General features: G+C 38.2%; 1 protein-coding gene across 2 annotated transcripts in view; it reads right to left on the bottom strand.

Annotated features, from left to right (window-relative positions):
- Positions 1-644: 644 nt before the first annotated feature.
- The window catches only part of tln1 (talin 1), a 91,930-nt gene continuing 77,326 nt past the window's right edge, over positions 645-15,248 (bottom strand). For both annotated transcript variants that reach the window (XM_084401464.1, XM_084401465.1), the window contains exons 47-56: positions 14,817-14,933; positions 14,478-14,663; positions 13,618-13,725; positions 10,746-10,851; positions 9,222-9,346; positions 8,711-8,836; positions 8,554-8,616; positions 7,070-7,252; positions 2,895-3,020; positions 645-2,376 (exon numbers count right to left, since the gene is read on the bottom strand). In XM_084401464.1, the coding sequence (XP_084257590.1) occupies positions 2,242-2,376; positions 2,895-3,020; positions 7,070-7,252; positions 8,554-8,616; positions 8,711-8,836; positions 9,222-9,346; positions 10,746-10,851; positions 13,618-13,725; positions 14,478-14,663; positions 14,817-14,933 (1,275 nt within the window). In that variant the 3' untranslated portion in view covers positions 645-2,241. The remainder of the gene's footprint in view (positions 2,377-2,894; positions 3,021-7,069; positions 7,253-8,553; positions 8,617-8,710; positions 8,837-9,221; positions 9,347-10,745; positions 10,852-13,617; positions 13,726-14,477; positions 14,664-14,816; positions 14,934-15,248) is intronic.

Here is a 15,248-nt window from a genome sequence, read left to right as displayed (position 1 = left end):
TTAGTTAGCATGGACTAATAATGATCTGAACTTATACAGCATTTGTTAATCTTTGTTAATGTTAATTTCAACATTTACTAATACAATATTAAACTCTTGTTAACATTAGTTAATGCACTGTAAACTAACATGAACAAACAAGCTGTATTTTTATTGACTAACGCTAATAAAGATGAACAAATACAGCAACTCATGGTTAGTTCATGTTAAATTATACATTATACTTGATATTACTATTGTTAACTAATGAGCCTTATTGTAAAGTGTTACCAAATGTCTTAATTTATCAAAATCTTTAATTTATGTATAATTTGAGTCCACCATGCTGTTTGTTCAGAGAAATGGTATTTTTAAAGCGTTTGATCAGGATTTAGCCCACATCATAGGACAAAGACAGCACACATCACGCTTCTGTCATGTGAACGTGACTGCATCTGGTACTGGTTATGCTAGTATTGTTAGCTCTAAGTGTTGCGTTTGACACCAGAGATCATAACGTTGTCTTTAATAAGATTAATTACAATGACTTTTGTGGGCAAGGATTAACCATGTTTAGATCCCACGTGTCAGACTGGTATAATTTTGTGTGTCAGTGATGAATTGTAAAACCAAACACCGGTGAAGTAAATGGAGCACCACAAGGCTCAGTCTTCGGTCCTCTTTTATTCATTGTACATGCTCCCCTTAGATAATACTATCATGAAACAACAAACTTACATTTTTATGCTGATGACAGTTAGCTTTACATGTATCCTCCAGATGCAATTTCACAATTGTTCAGATGTAAAGAATCCATTTTAAAGAATGGATGTCTAATCATTTCGCCCCCCAATTAAATTGAAAAAAAAAAAAAAGAGGAATTATTCATGACCAAAACTTCAAACATACGATTTATTAAGATGATTGATGTCGTCATCTAGTTATGTCATGCTTGGCAGCTTTTTGTTTTTAGAAAACCACATTTCCAGTTTCCTAGAAAGCATTATTTTGCGTTAGAAATATTTTATTAAACATGAAATCTCTTTAGCCAGGCAAATAATGATTTACCTTGATATCTGAGTGCACATGAACTACTGATATGTTTAAGCATTATAAAATGTTCATTAATGACCTATTAATTATTCGTTTTTAATGTTATCGGTCTATACAAGTAAATGATAAACTCTCCAACAACAGCACCTTGTAGAAACAAAACAAACACACAAATGCAATAGGAGATATTTGAAAAACAGTGAATTTATGAGTTTTTAGTTAAACACATGACTAAGTGCGTTTGCTTATTTTAGGTGAGAAACTGTTAAATACACAATTATAAAATATAAAAGCAGGACAGATTCAGAATATATATAACTGAATGCAACAGGAAAGGCAGTAATGGCAAAAACTCAAACAGTTTATGTATTTGATCCATTAATAACAGTCTTTATCATTTCTTTAAAACAGTTCTTTATAATTATTCTTTGATAAACAACCATTTTAATTAACCAATTCTTCCGCTGCAAATCATTTTTAATCTAATAATGTCTGCATACATCTGGATGGGAATTACATCAACAGTGAATTGGAACAAAAGAAGAAAAAAAATACATTATAAAAGCAAAAATGGAAATATGGCTTTTATGCTTTATAAAAGATATACCTTTGATAGAAATGCCAGTAGACCAAGTTGTCACAAACGCAAACATTGACACTGCAAAAAACATTTAAAGGAGATACTATTTGTAACGTTTCAAAGCTTTATTATTCTTTTCTTTAAAAACTGATATGTTTTCTCTATGAATTGTTTCAACGCAATTGTTTAATGATTGCACCACTGGTCCACATCGCCACAAAAAAAAAGAAAAAAAAGAAAAATGTTAAACAGCTGTCGACTGTCAGAAGAGCAGAAGACACTGTCCTAATGTTGTCTCGGAAAGCTTACCAGACATTACAAACACTGTTTGGCCCCCGCCATGATCACAAGCGTTCACAACTGCTGATCTAATTACTCTATCTAGTACTGAAAAAAAAAACAAAAAAAAATTATAGATCTTTTATAGAAATTAAAAATAACTTGCATATGTGGCATATTTTCAAAATACAACAAAACAATAAAGCTGGCATGACAATGCTCATAAAAGTGACTTTTAAAATAGACATCCTGATACATTGTTCACTTTTTACTCGTTGCATATGATGAATGATTTCCTCATCCTCTGGTGTGTGTGTGTGTGTGTGTGTGTGTAATGTCCCCGATCAGGCTCACTGCTCCTGGCCGTCCTCTCGGAGCTCCGACGGCATGAACTTGTACTGTTGCTGTCGGATCATGGCCAGCCTCTTCCGGGCCTCTTCCAGCTCTCTCTCCTTCCTCAGCATCTCCTCCTGAGCAGCGATGATCTGAGGACACACACACGTCGCAGCACATTAACTAAACAACATTCATATACTTCATTCACTGCATGTCTTAATCGGTCCCACTTTATATTAAGTGGCTTTAAGTACAATGTACAATTATTGTGTTGTAAAACGCTTGAGGTGTGATACGGGTGAGGTTAGGGACAGGTGTGGTGGTGTGGCTCGGTTTAAGACTAGATTAAGGTGTAAGGGAAGGGTCAACAGTGTAATTATAAATGTAATTACATAAATTAATTACAGCTGTAATTACATGCAGGTATTTTCAAAATATAAGTAAAAACATGCATGTACACAGTAAGTCCATTGTATCAAATTATTCATTTGAATGTTAGTACATAATAGTTAAAGCCACTTAATATAAAGTGGGACCGTAAAAACAGACAGGTACAGGGAACTTAAGAAGCAAACTTGCACTGTAGCGTTCAATCATTGTGATTGAAATACTCCCAAAACACACAGTAAACATTCAATCGCTGAGGTTTCACTGATGTTCTCTTTACCTGAGCAATGCCGCCCACCATCTTGCTCTTCACTGTCACAACCTGATCATCTTGAGCCTCGAACGCAGCCTTCTGTGCCGCCTTCACCAGGTTATCTGATGCCCGCTTCACGGCATTACCGGCAGCCTAAAGACAAACAGACATCTCAGAGTACTCTTCTGAGCATTCAACAAAACACTTTAAGACCCACCTCATCAAACTCACTCTGTCTGAACTTCAGATACCATTCCTAGAATATCAATACTTCAATATTAATAAATAAATACTTGAATACAAGAGTAATACTAGACACACTGACATTTAACAGTTGTCATCTAGCTCTATATTCACAGCTGCTACAGCGTTCTGACACTGTTTTGTCACACGGCAAACCTGTGGACATTTTAACTTGTGCCTACAAATAAAAAAACTTTAATGTGTGAAGTTAGTTTAAGAAGTGAAACTACAAGTACAACGACTTTAATTTTTGGCTAGAAGTGAAACTACAACGATTATAATTTTTTGCTACCAGTAAAAGTACATTAATTTGACTACAAGTGAAACTACAAGTACAACTTTAATTTGTTGCTACCAGTAAACTACTTTAATTTGACTACAAGTGCAACTACAAGTACAACTTTAATTTGTTGCTACCAGTAAACTACTTTAATTTGACTAAAAGTGCAACTACAAGAACAACTTTAATTTGTTGCTACCAGTAAACTACTTTAATTTGACTAAAAGTGCAACTACAAGTACAACTTTAATTTGTTGCTACCAGTAAACTACTTTAATTTGACTACAAGTCAAACTACAAGAACAACGACTTTAATTTGTGGCTAGAAGTGAAACTACAACAGGAACAACGACTTTAATTTGTGGCTAGAAGTGAAACTACAACAACCAAACTTTGTTGCTACCAGTAAAACTACATTAATTTGTGACTACAAGTACAACGACTATAATTTTTTGCTACCAGTAAACTACTTTAATTTGACTAAAAGTGAAACTACAAGTACAACTTTAATTTGTTGCTACCAGTAAACTACTTTAATTTGACTAAAAGTGCAACTACAAGAACAACTTTAATTTGTTGCTACCAGTAAACTACTTTAATTTGACTAAAAGTGCAACTACAAGTACAACTTTAATTTGTTGCTACCAGTAAACTACTTTAATTTGACTACAAGTCAAACTACAAGAACAACGACTTTAATTTGTGGCTAGAAGTGAAACTACAACAAGAACAACGACTTTAATTTGTGGCTAGAAGTGAAACTACAACAACCAAACTTTGTTGCTACCAGTAAAACTACATTAATTTGTGACTACAAGTACAACGACTATAATTTTTTGCTACCAGTAAACTACTTTAATTTGACTAAAAGTGAAACTACAAGTACAACTTTAATTTGTGGCTACAAGTGCAACTACAAGTACAATTACTTTAATTTGTGAACCCAATGATGTAGGTTTTAGCAAGCAGGGGTTTGTAGTCAAACCCCATATATCTGGTGTGTGTAGGGAAGGCTCAGTCTGTGTCTGGACTCCAGGGATGGCTTTAAAAGGAAAAGCAGCTGTGGAGAGAGCAGCCTGAACTAAACACATCCCCGGAGCTCTTCTGGCAAACGCTCCAGGAATTCTTTTTTTCTTTTTTATGCCTTTTGAGGCATTGTGCATGGCTGAAGGTGTGATTTAGGGTTGAGTGTGTTCAGCTGTCAGTAGTCTGAGTTATCTCTGCAAGAGGAAGGACTGGCCCACACTCTATACACAAACTAGAATAGCTAAGAGATTCTGCATTGCTGCCACAGAAGACATTTCACATCACCGTGCACAGCTCTATTAGTACTAGGAACAAACACACATATTAGACACTGGGGAGCTGATAAAAAACTAAACTAAAATTCTTTAAAATGATAGATCTTCCAAGTAAACTATTCAACTGTGAAACAAACCTCTCAAATTTCAATTGGTCTTGTATCATAAGCAGTGTTTGGCCTTATTTTGAGCAGGTGAGGAGACTTCTCATGGTCAGATATCAGCAGAAGTAGGATGGTGGAGTGGGGAGGGAAGACTATCACAGGTAAAAACATCCGACCTGCTAGTTCTGAAAATGTAGTGTGGGGGGTAGCAAAGGAATGATTGGCCGGATTGATGTGGTCATCAGTAAAAGGCGGCTCTAAAATCTGATTGGCTGGAGTAGAAAGCGGATGGAGTCGTGCTCCGGTTGTGCTGTAAGTAATGTTTCAAAACATTACAACACAATTCACAAATGTGTGCTGTGGCAAACACAGGGAAAGATCCACAAATACATGCACTCCATTCCACAAATGTCAGTTTATTGTATACTTCATTTTGAGTGAATCTCAGAATGTGGCTGTGTGCAACATAATGAATTAAACAATAAATAAAAATGCAAATAAAAAATGATCTGACTTTATCTAATGCTAATGATGGCAGTGATTCAGTTGGTGAATGGATGGGATGTATAAAGTTTGACAATTGGAGAGTCATGTATACTTTCCATACCAAATTGTGCACTCATATCCCAACAAAACACTTTTGCTGACACATGCACCACTGGTTGTAATCTAAATATTAATGCAAATTAATAATCATTAAGGAGTGTGTTCAACTGCAACTTAAGTGTTGCGCTCAGTGTCTCTAGAGACTAATTATCTAATAATGTTACATTTCTAAAGCAGATTTCTGAGGACCATTTATTAAAAATCTCCCAGCAGCCACCAGCACTGCTGTTATCACAAGCCCTCATCAGAGCATATAACAAATCCGACAGCTGGACTGTGTAAGACAAGATGATGACACTGGGTCTATTCCTGCTCCAGCATTACATTCATCTCACGGCTGCACAGTTAAACACAGCTAAACTATATATCTACAGTATCTGATGTCATGGGAATCTCTAGCAAAGCTCCATGTTTAATGTCTGAATGTCATTTCATTTGCTGGAAAACTCAATATGGAGTCTCTGCCTATCGTGATGACGAAGATATAATGTTGATCTCAGAGTTGATCAGGTTTGAACTCTAACCCTGTGCAGGACGACAGCTGTCTCCCTGGAGGCAGGAGGGGTGCGTCACTCAATATTTAAAGGCTTTGTTGAGAGGCGGACACAAAACAACTCAGACTCTTCATTGCTTATTTGTTTCAGGCCACTGCAATGGCAAAAGATGAGAGGAAAATGATGATCTTTCATATCAGGATTTGGGTCAATTTGACGCATTTCGATTTTTTTTAACTGTCTGTAATACTGGGTAACTGATATTCTCCTTGAAATTTTGTGGGTTTTTCTCATTTAGTGTCATTAACATGCCTGCAAAGTGTCGACACACTGATGTGCGGTGGAACATGCGGACAAAATTTATATTATAATTATGATATTTGCGTTTATGCATTTGTCAGATGTTGTTATTCGAAAAAAACATACACATTTTTTTTTTTAAGTATGAAGGTATAAATCAGTTCACATGTTCAGTTCACAGAAAAAGTGCTTTTCCACACTTCTTCTGTTTAAAGTGTTTAATTCCGTTTTAAATATTTACAATACGGCCAGGATATTTACAGTGAAAACAAAAATGTTTAAAAAAAACTAATTAAATTAAATATACAATTTATATGCATGTTCTTGTTTTTTCTCAATGTGTGAGAAGTGGGTTTACTGTTTTTACCTCATTCCTTTTTTGTTTTTCATAGAAAAAGTTTAATGAACTGTATTGAATCCAATTGAATCCACAGAGTCAAGTTGACCCCACTTTTACGATCATGCACTCGTACATTTTGTTGCATCAATGGTTCTATGAAAAACATCCATGGAGTCTTTCCATTGCACAAAAGGTTCTTTATGGTGGAAAAAGATTCTTTAGATTATTGAAATGTTCACACACACACACACACACACACACACACACACACACACACACACACACACACACACACACACACACACACACACACACACACACACACACACACACACACACACACACCAATGGTTATTTTAAGAGCTGATCACTCTTCAACAAAGGTTCCTTGGTGAAGCAAAAATGGTTCTTCAATGCCATCCCTGCAAAAAACCCTTTTGGAACCTTTATATTTTAAACTCAATACAAGGGTCTATCAGAACATGTACCTGTATGGACGTACTGAAACACACACACACACACACACACACTGACCTGCAGTCTCTTCATGGTCTGGGAGTCCTGGTCCGCCTTGACCTTGCAGGCCACGAGCAGCTGAGCTGTAGATGCTGCCACCTGTTTGGCTGAAGAGATGAGTTTCTCCTCGCTGGCGTGACCCTGAACGGCGGAGTTGGCCGCCTCGCACAGGTTGTTAGTGGCTGCGGCCACCATACGGGCCTAGAGCAGATGAATTCAGGAACAAAGTATGTGTTAAACACCCACCTCATCAAAAACTACTTCATGTATATATGCGTTCATATGCAACCTCTGAAATCCACCAGAAGAAACTGAGAAAGTTAAAGGGTTAAGTTCATCCAAAAAAATGGAAATTATGTCAACATTTTCTCACCCTCATGTCGTTCCAAACCAGTATGACTGATCACAAAATAAGATGTTTTTTCTTGTCCATACAGTGAAAGTCAATGGAGACCAATGTTATTTTGGACCAAACAGTAAAAAAAAAAAAAACCTCGAATCGTACTGCTCTCCATCCACGGTTCGGCACGCACTTGCACCGCGGTTCAACTCGCATCTATAATATGGTTTGTTAAAAGTAACAAAACAGACGGACAGAGCTCCTAATGTATGTTTCTGTCGACGGATACAACAGCGATGATCAAAAAAACGTGGATAAAACAGTCACTCTTTGTAAACTGTTCAGTGCGAGAGCCGTATGCTGTCATATGATCAGTCATTAGCGTCATCATCATCACCCGGGTGTGATAGTGCGCGAGTGCAGGCCCTGGACAGCACACTCTCTGTGTTTAAACTAAACTCATTTAAGCCTGCCAGTTTAAACATTAGAGAGCCAGAAGACACGAATGAGAACTCGCGCACGCGTTGTGAGAAGGTTTGTGTGTGTACTCGTCTGAAGCACGCTCACGGAAACCCACGTCTCTGACATCATGCAAATATTGAGTCCAATTTCAGTGGAGAAAGACAACGCATGTGTACAGTATCAGTGACTTAAAGTGACAGCAGCCTAATATTCCTGCTGTGTTTTTAACGTTAATCAAACAACAAAAGACAAGGAAATCACTCACTGCTCTTGACTGAATAGCTTTGTAACTTTAATGAGGATTAATCTTTAATTTATACAGTCAAATATGCAATGTTATTTTACACTTGATTACTTTATTCAATTTCTGATCCTGAAAACTAATGTTAGACCTCCCTGAAACACATGAAGCACTGTTTATTTTATTTTATCTTTGCACTATTGTGTGTATTTGTGCTGTAGCTTGTAGTTTGATTATTTGTTCTTATTTTTTCCCCCTGAAAATAGCACATACTGAATCGTACCGAAACCGTGACTCTAAAACAGTGACACAAACCGAACCGTGAGCAATTCGAACCGTTAAACCCCAAGTGTATAACTAAATAAGGGTGAGTAAATGATGACAGAATTTTAATTTCTGGATGAACTATCCCATTAAGCTCAATTGAGGAAGGAATCATTGAGTTTGAAACAGACTTACAGCTGAAATGAGACCCTGAGACCACTGTCCATCATCCACCGCATTTGCTGGAATCGCCCCGACCTGAGAGAGAGACAGAGAGATTGGCAGTACTGACTTAGATGATTTGCAGGCGTTGTGTATGAAGTTGAGTGGTGTGTGTGTGTGTGTGTTGTACCTTCCCCTGGGCCACCAGCTCTCTCTGAGCGGCAGACGCAGCTTTGACCAGAGCACTGGTGGCGGCGGCGATGGATTTGGCTGCTTCCAGAATCTGCTCCTCAAAGTTCAGACTCTCGTCAGCCTCCTGTTAAACAACACAACAGAACCAACATTCATTTACATCACCGTCTCAACATTGAGACTGAACTTTAAGGTTTTTTCCACATGCGTATGAGCACAACACAATGCTTTTTCATTCCAGTATCCATGATGATGACGATGATAGTAATTCATGCTCAGTGATTGTGCTCGAGGCTACATTCATAATTCACGTTACCTTAAATCCAAATCCAAACTGGGCAATGCAAACAGGAAGAGTTGTAGAGATGTCAAATAATGGTCAGGAACATTAGATTAAGAATATATGAACACAGGGCAGGGTTTTCCAAGCTAAATGTGAGATGTGAAGCAGTATAGTGTGTCAGTTAAGCTGGCTGAGTCCCGAGGGATGTGGGTAGACGTTTCCTCACCTTGGGTTTGGCCCGGGGTTTGAGCTGCTCCAGTTTCTTGGCGGCGGCTTCGATGGCAGCTGCGGCTCCCAGCAGCTCGTTCTCGGCGATGACCGTCGGGTCCTCAGGGTCCACCCACTCTGTGCCTAAACACAGCATCAGATCCAATCTCTAGGTCATCGTACTAAAAACTACTGCCTTATTGAAACTGTACAGTTGCATGAAAACATTTCACCAGAAGTTAATTGTCAATTCTTAAACACATTTACTCAGATTTAAAGAGAAACCAAAGTTTGGGCTTCCTCCATCTCCTTGAATACTTGTGTTCTACCTCTGATTTCAGCACTTTCTGCATTGTTTAGATTTTCTTTACATTCTTTTTTCATTTTCTTTTTTAGGTGTGCGCATAATTTTATAACATATTCTACAACATGTTTACAAGGTTTTTTTGCTCTTTTGAAAAATAAAGAAAGAAGTGTACTCAGTAGGTGTGACATTTTTAAAATGCCCGCTTGGGACACTCAGACTATTGAAAAGGAACAACACTCGGAAATACTGATATTAGAATGAATACAGTACAGTTCAAAAGTTTGGATTTTGAAAAATGGTTTTTGAAAGTCTCTTCTGCTCACCAAAGCTGCGTTTACTTGATCAAGAATACAGTAAAAACAGTAATATTGTGAAATATTATTACAATTTAATTACAATGTTTTCTATGTGAATATATGTTAAAATGTAATTTATCTTTGAATTTTCAGCATCATTACTCCAGTCTTCAGTGTCACATGATCCTTCAGAAATCATTCTGATATGATGATTCGACGCTCAAGAAACATTTCTGATTATTAGCATATTTTTGTGGAAACCGTGATACTTTTTTTCAGGATTCTTTGATGAACAGAAAGTTCAAAAGAACAGAATTTATTGGAAAAATATATATTTTTTTGTAACTTTATAAATGTCTTTCTCACTTTTGATCAATTTAATGTATATTTGCTAAATAAAATGATTAATTTCTTTAAAAAAAACTGACCCTAAACTTTTGACCGGTACTGTAAAAGCACATCATTTTCAATATGTGCAATAAAGCTGACAGTCAAAGACAACAACAGCAAGCAGAAAGCATAAATATCCTATTCTCTTCAATATCTCTTTTATTAAATATTATTTTGCTCATATGGGTACTAGAGAGGTGGAAAGCCTCATCTTCACTTCATTTCCTTCCTTTTTATGTGAATTGGCACCTATAAATCCTCCTTTAAATGCTCTCTCTCTCTCTCACACAGCAGAGATTCTCCCCGTCTCTCATCATGTGTTAAATCAGGGTCTGGGTATTATCAGCCCGAGCTCTCAGATCACTTTCAGTGATGGGTGGCAGGGATTATCCTGATAAATCCTGCTTGGATTCCCTCCTCATGATGCAGAACTGGAAGTGGACACTTGACCTGATCAGATGGAGAGGGGCAGGAGAAGCCCAGGATCTGGAGAAACATGACACACACACACACACACACACACACACACACACACACACACACACTGTACCTTTCATGGCCTCCGCAGCCTGTATGAGCTCGGTCACTGAGCCGGCCACGCGTTTGGAGTAGTTGGACAGCTGCTGCTTGAGGTCATGACTGGGTTTATGGATGATCTGCGGATGGAGAGCACAACACTTCACACACATGAATGTATTAAAACGGGGATTGTTAGATCAATCTGACACTGATTCAAGCGCTGTTAGACACTCGTGTGATCAGTTTGTAGTAGTGATTTCTGAGATGTGTGTGTGTGTGTGTGTGTCCTCGGCGTGTCCTCCAGGGTGGTGCTGGTGACAGTGAAACAGGTGTGTGGCATTAGCAGAGCTGTTCGTTTGGAACAGACGGCTAAGAAAAGACTTGGCCATGAGGAGGAATGCTGGGAATGACATGGACAATACCAGAAACACACACACACACACACACATATGCCATCTGTCTGTCTGTACAAACCCTATAAAAATCACAAAGGACAGTCTCTCTTCAGGGTTTTGACCGATGGATTTCAATATCAGGTCCAGTCATTTAAGCTCAATGTGGTGCATCTGCCTTTAAATGTCAGGTGACTATATTTGGAATGAATAAAAGTAAATGATCAATAGTTTTATTCCACTCAAGCATTCACAAAACGTTATACACAAAATATTTAAGAGCAGAGTAAAACTAGAAATAAACATTTCGGTTACTATGGATTTATAGACCTTTTCCAGCCCTGGAAAAACGTACTTTTAAAATTCCCTGTTATTTTCAGGTTTAAACATGAAGGATTCTTAATAGCAACCCGAGTGTGTGTTGCTTCAAGAGAGCGAGCACACATCGGTGCCGTCTTATTTCATTTGTGCTAATTTAATCATATTCATTCATCATTTAATTATTCTATTTAATCATCGTCTCTTTCTGTTCTGATGTTCTCCTCACAAGATGTTAAATGCACATGATTACACACACACACACACACACACACACACACACACACACACACACACACACACACACACACACACACACACACACACACACACACACACACACACACACACACACACACACACACACACACACACACACACACACACACACACACACACACACACACACAAAGAATACTCAAACATTATCATAGTGAAGTCTGAAATACACTGGCAAAATGTTAAATCCTTCAGCACATCATTCAAATGTTGTTTCATTCAGTATATCTGAAAGCTGTAACACAACACTGACTAATCAAGATGCCACTCATATATTCTAGTTAAAAGGTCTCAGAAAGCACTGTCAGCGTCAGGAGACACAGATACCCCTGACCTATCAGAGGAGTCACACCAGTTACTACACAGACAGATCTGACGAGTGCTTCTCAAGAGTATAACTAACAATCTGCAAAAATAACAATTCATCATGATATTGGTGTCAAATATTTGTTTCCTTCATCAAAATGATTGCAGCTTTGTTTTTTGCGCCCCCTATGGGCAGGATTTCACAAAATATAGTTTTTTGTTAGAAAAACCTTTTGCAGACAACAGTCATTTCAGGGAGATTTTAACTAATTTGCGGGCATCAGGGAGCTGCTATCAATATGCGGGAGACTCCCAGAACTTCCGGGAGACTTGGGATGTCTGTTTTTGTCATGAAAGTCTATAGATGATACATGCCAAAAGTTGCATGAAACAAAAAAGTCCAAGAGGAAGTTTAAAAATTTGGTTCTGCAGAAAAAGACGGAAATGGAAATAAAATAGATCTGCAACCCAGCAGTTGAGACGCACTGCAGCATCCTCTCTGTTATAGATCTTTTGTCTCATGTTAAAAGAGTGTGCAAATACACACAAAACACACACACACACACGGGCAGAGAGATTCACATGCAGTCACCTGTAACTCACCGGCTATCAGTGAACCAACACACACGCACACACACACACACAGAAAGAGGAAGAGAACAGAAAATAAATGAGGAAAACACACACACAAAAAAGAACTGCATAGCACTGATCTTCCTTATTACAACTAATCACAAACTCCCACATTCAACAACTCATATGGACCTTTACAAATAAAACTATAATCCAGTATCCACCTTTAAACATTTTAAGCCCTATCCGGACAGTAAATGTTCCTCATGAGGACGTATGGCTCCTCGTGTTCGGATGAAGATAAATTCACGGTGGAGGTGCGAGTTTGTGATCCTACGAACCCAGAAATGCACTATTCATTTGGTCAATCATATATCCTATTTAATAAAAGGAAAAATGGACATGCTATTGGTTTAAATGGTTTTCTTGTGTTGCATTTTCTCTCTCAAAATGATGGATATCCTTTTAAAAATGTGGAAATTACTAGGTTTATATGTCGTATGTATATAGTTGTATATAATGCATATTTTAAAATGTTAAAATCACGGCAAAGCTCCACAGTTACAATACGATGTTTGGCAGAGGTCAAAACGGATTTTCAAAACGTCTTTTGGATTGATCCCATCTTATAAAGATGTGGTTTAGACCGCAATTACATTACCATACGACATTGGTGTTAGTCAGAAAACAAAAGTAATGCAGGGGTGATGGGAGAAAAACACTGACATTGGATTCGGACGGCAATAAAATCACAGACTAATCTCTGTAAATGCTATAAAAAAATACATTACGTCCTCATGATGAACAATTACAGTCCGAATAGAGCTTTAGACACATTTTTCAGTCACTGTGAGACCCACTGAGTGACAAACATACTGTGAGTTCAGCCACTAAAATAACAGGAACAAACGCAGCGTCAGTTATTTCACACAGTTTTAACCCAATGACCCCCCCATAAGGGAGCTCAAGAAGTGAGGGTGTGTGTGTGTGTTAATAGGATGCACCAGGGTGGTCTGGCAGACAGATGTAACTCACCACCAGCACGTGCTCCAGCAGGCCCAGGTAACCCGTGGCACACTCCGAGCCGAAGCGCAGCGCTCGAGACTGAACGTCACGCTTCACCTCCGGGTGGAAGGCTGCTTGCTGCACACATCACAGACATCACACGCTTAGACATACTGACTTCACTAGGATTTCAAAATATGTCAAATGGTAACAGAATTTTGAGAAGTAATGTCTAAAACAAATGACATGGAAATAATTTTTTCTATTCCTTTCTAAACTTCAGCCGTTTATACAGTATTTTTTTATTTATTTAAAGGGATAGATCACCCAAACAAGAAAATCCTGTCATCATTTACTCACTCAAGTTGTTCCAACCCTGTATGATATTGTGAAGAATATGGGTAACCAGACAGTTGATGGACCACATTGACTCCACAGTATTTCTTTCCTACTATAGAAGTCGATAGGGTCCATTAACTGTTCAGTTACCCATACTCTTCACAATATCTTCTTTTGTGTTCAACAGAAGAGAGAAACTCATACAGGTTTGAAACACCTTAAGGGCGAGTAAATGATGACAACATTTTCATTTTTGGGAAAACTATCCTTTTAATGGGCTTCATCATTTCCATCATCGCCGCAACAAACACAAATTTACCATTTCATACTCAATGTCTTTGTTGTCTTTCCCTAAGGGAAAATACACAATAGTAGTTTTCATGCTGGTGAATTGTTCTGAAAGAGCTTAATGAAGCTTAATTGAAAAGAGCCCAGTTTTACACGGTTGCATTCCTGTTTGATTTCAGAGGATTAGTGTAAATCTGATTGCGTCTGAAGTGGACGTGACGGCACACATGCAGTCGTTGATGCGTCTCAGGCGGCGGCGTCACCTTGCAGGAGTGCAGCATGTCGGCGATGGCTCGTCTGCTGAGGTTCGCGGTGGCGATCACGTCCTCCTGGCGGCAGGAGTTCCCAGCAGCCACTGCTTTAGCCGTGGCCAGCGTGATGCCTTTGGTCATGCGGATGAACTCCTCTGGGGTGGCGGTCTTCGGGGGAGGATCTGCACTGCTGAACACCTGATGGAGGGCCACAGGACATGTGATCAACACTAACGTGGAAAGCTACACTTCACTTGCTCTTCTTCATTCCACTTAATAAAGTTGAATAATAATAATAATAATTATTAGTTTTTCCCGTTGAATGCAGTGATTTAAATGTGTGTGTCTCACAGCCAGTTCTTGTTTGATGTGCTCTATGGTGGCCTCTAGTGCTCGCGTGCCTTTAGTGGCCTCGTCCTCCACCGCCTTCACCGTCTTCAGCAGAGACGTCACGTTCGTCACCATCACCTGATGCCACACAAACACCACACATCAGCACTGCTCAAACACATTTTTAATTAATCTAATGAGTTTTATAAATATCTAAGAATAATCTAACTTGTGCAAGGGGATACTGCTTTTTGCTATATTTTCCTATATGAAATACTCTTTGTATTTGTTTGTGTAGATTTGTGCAACTTTGAACAATCTGAGTCAGTGTTATTTTAGTATTATATATTATAGTGTTTATTAAAATTAACTTAATCAGTTTTCATTTTCATTTTAATTAAATTTTATAACATGGTACTTCAACCTAAACTGATTTCAATCTCATTTTCTTTT

This window comes from Rutilus rutilus (assembly GCF_951802725.1).
Source record: "Rutilus rutilus genome assembly, chromosome: 25".
Classification (NCBI taxonomy): Eukaryota; Metazoa; Chordata; class Actinopteri; order Cypriniformes; family Leuciscidae; genus Rutilus; species Rutilus rutilus.
This window is presented reverse-complemented; position numbering and strand designations above follow the sequence as displayed.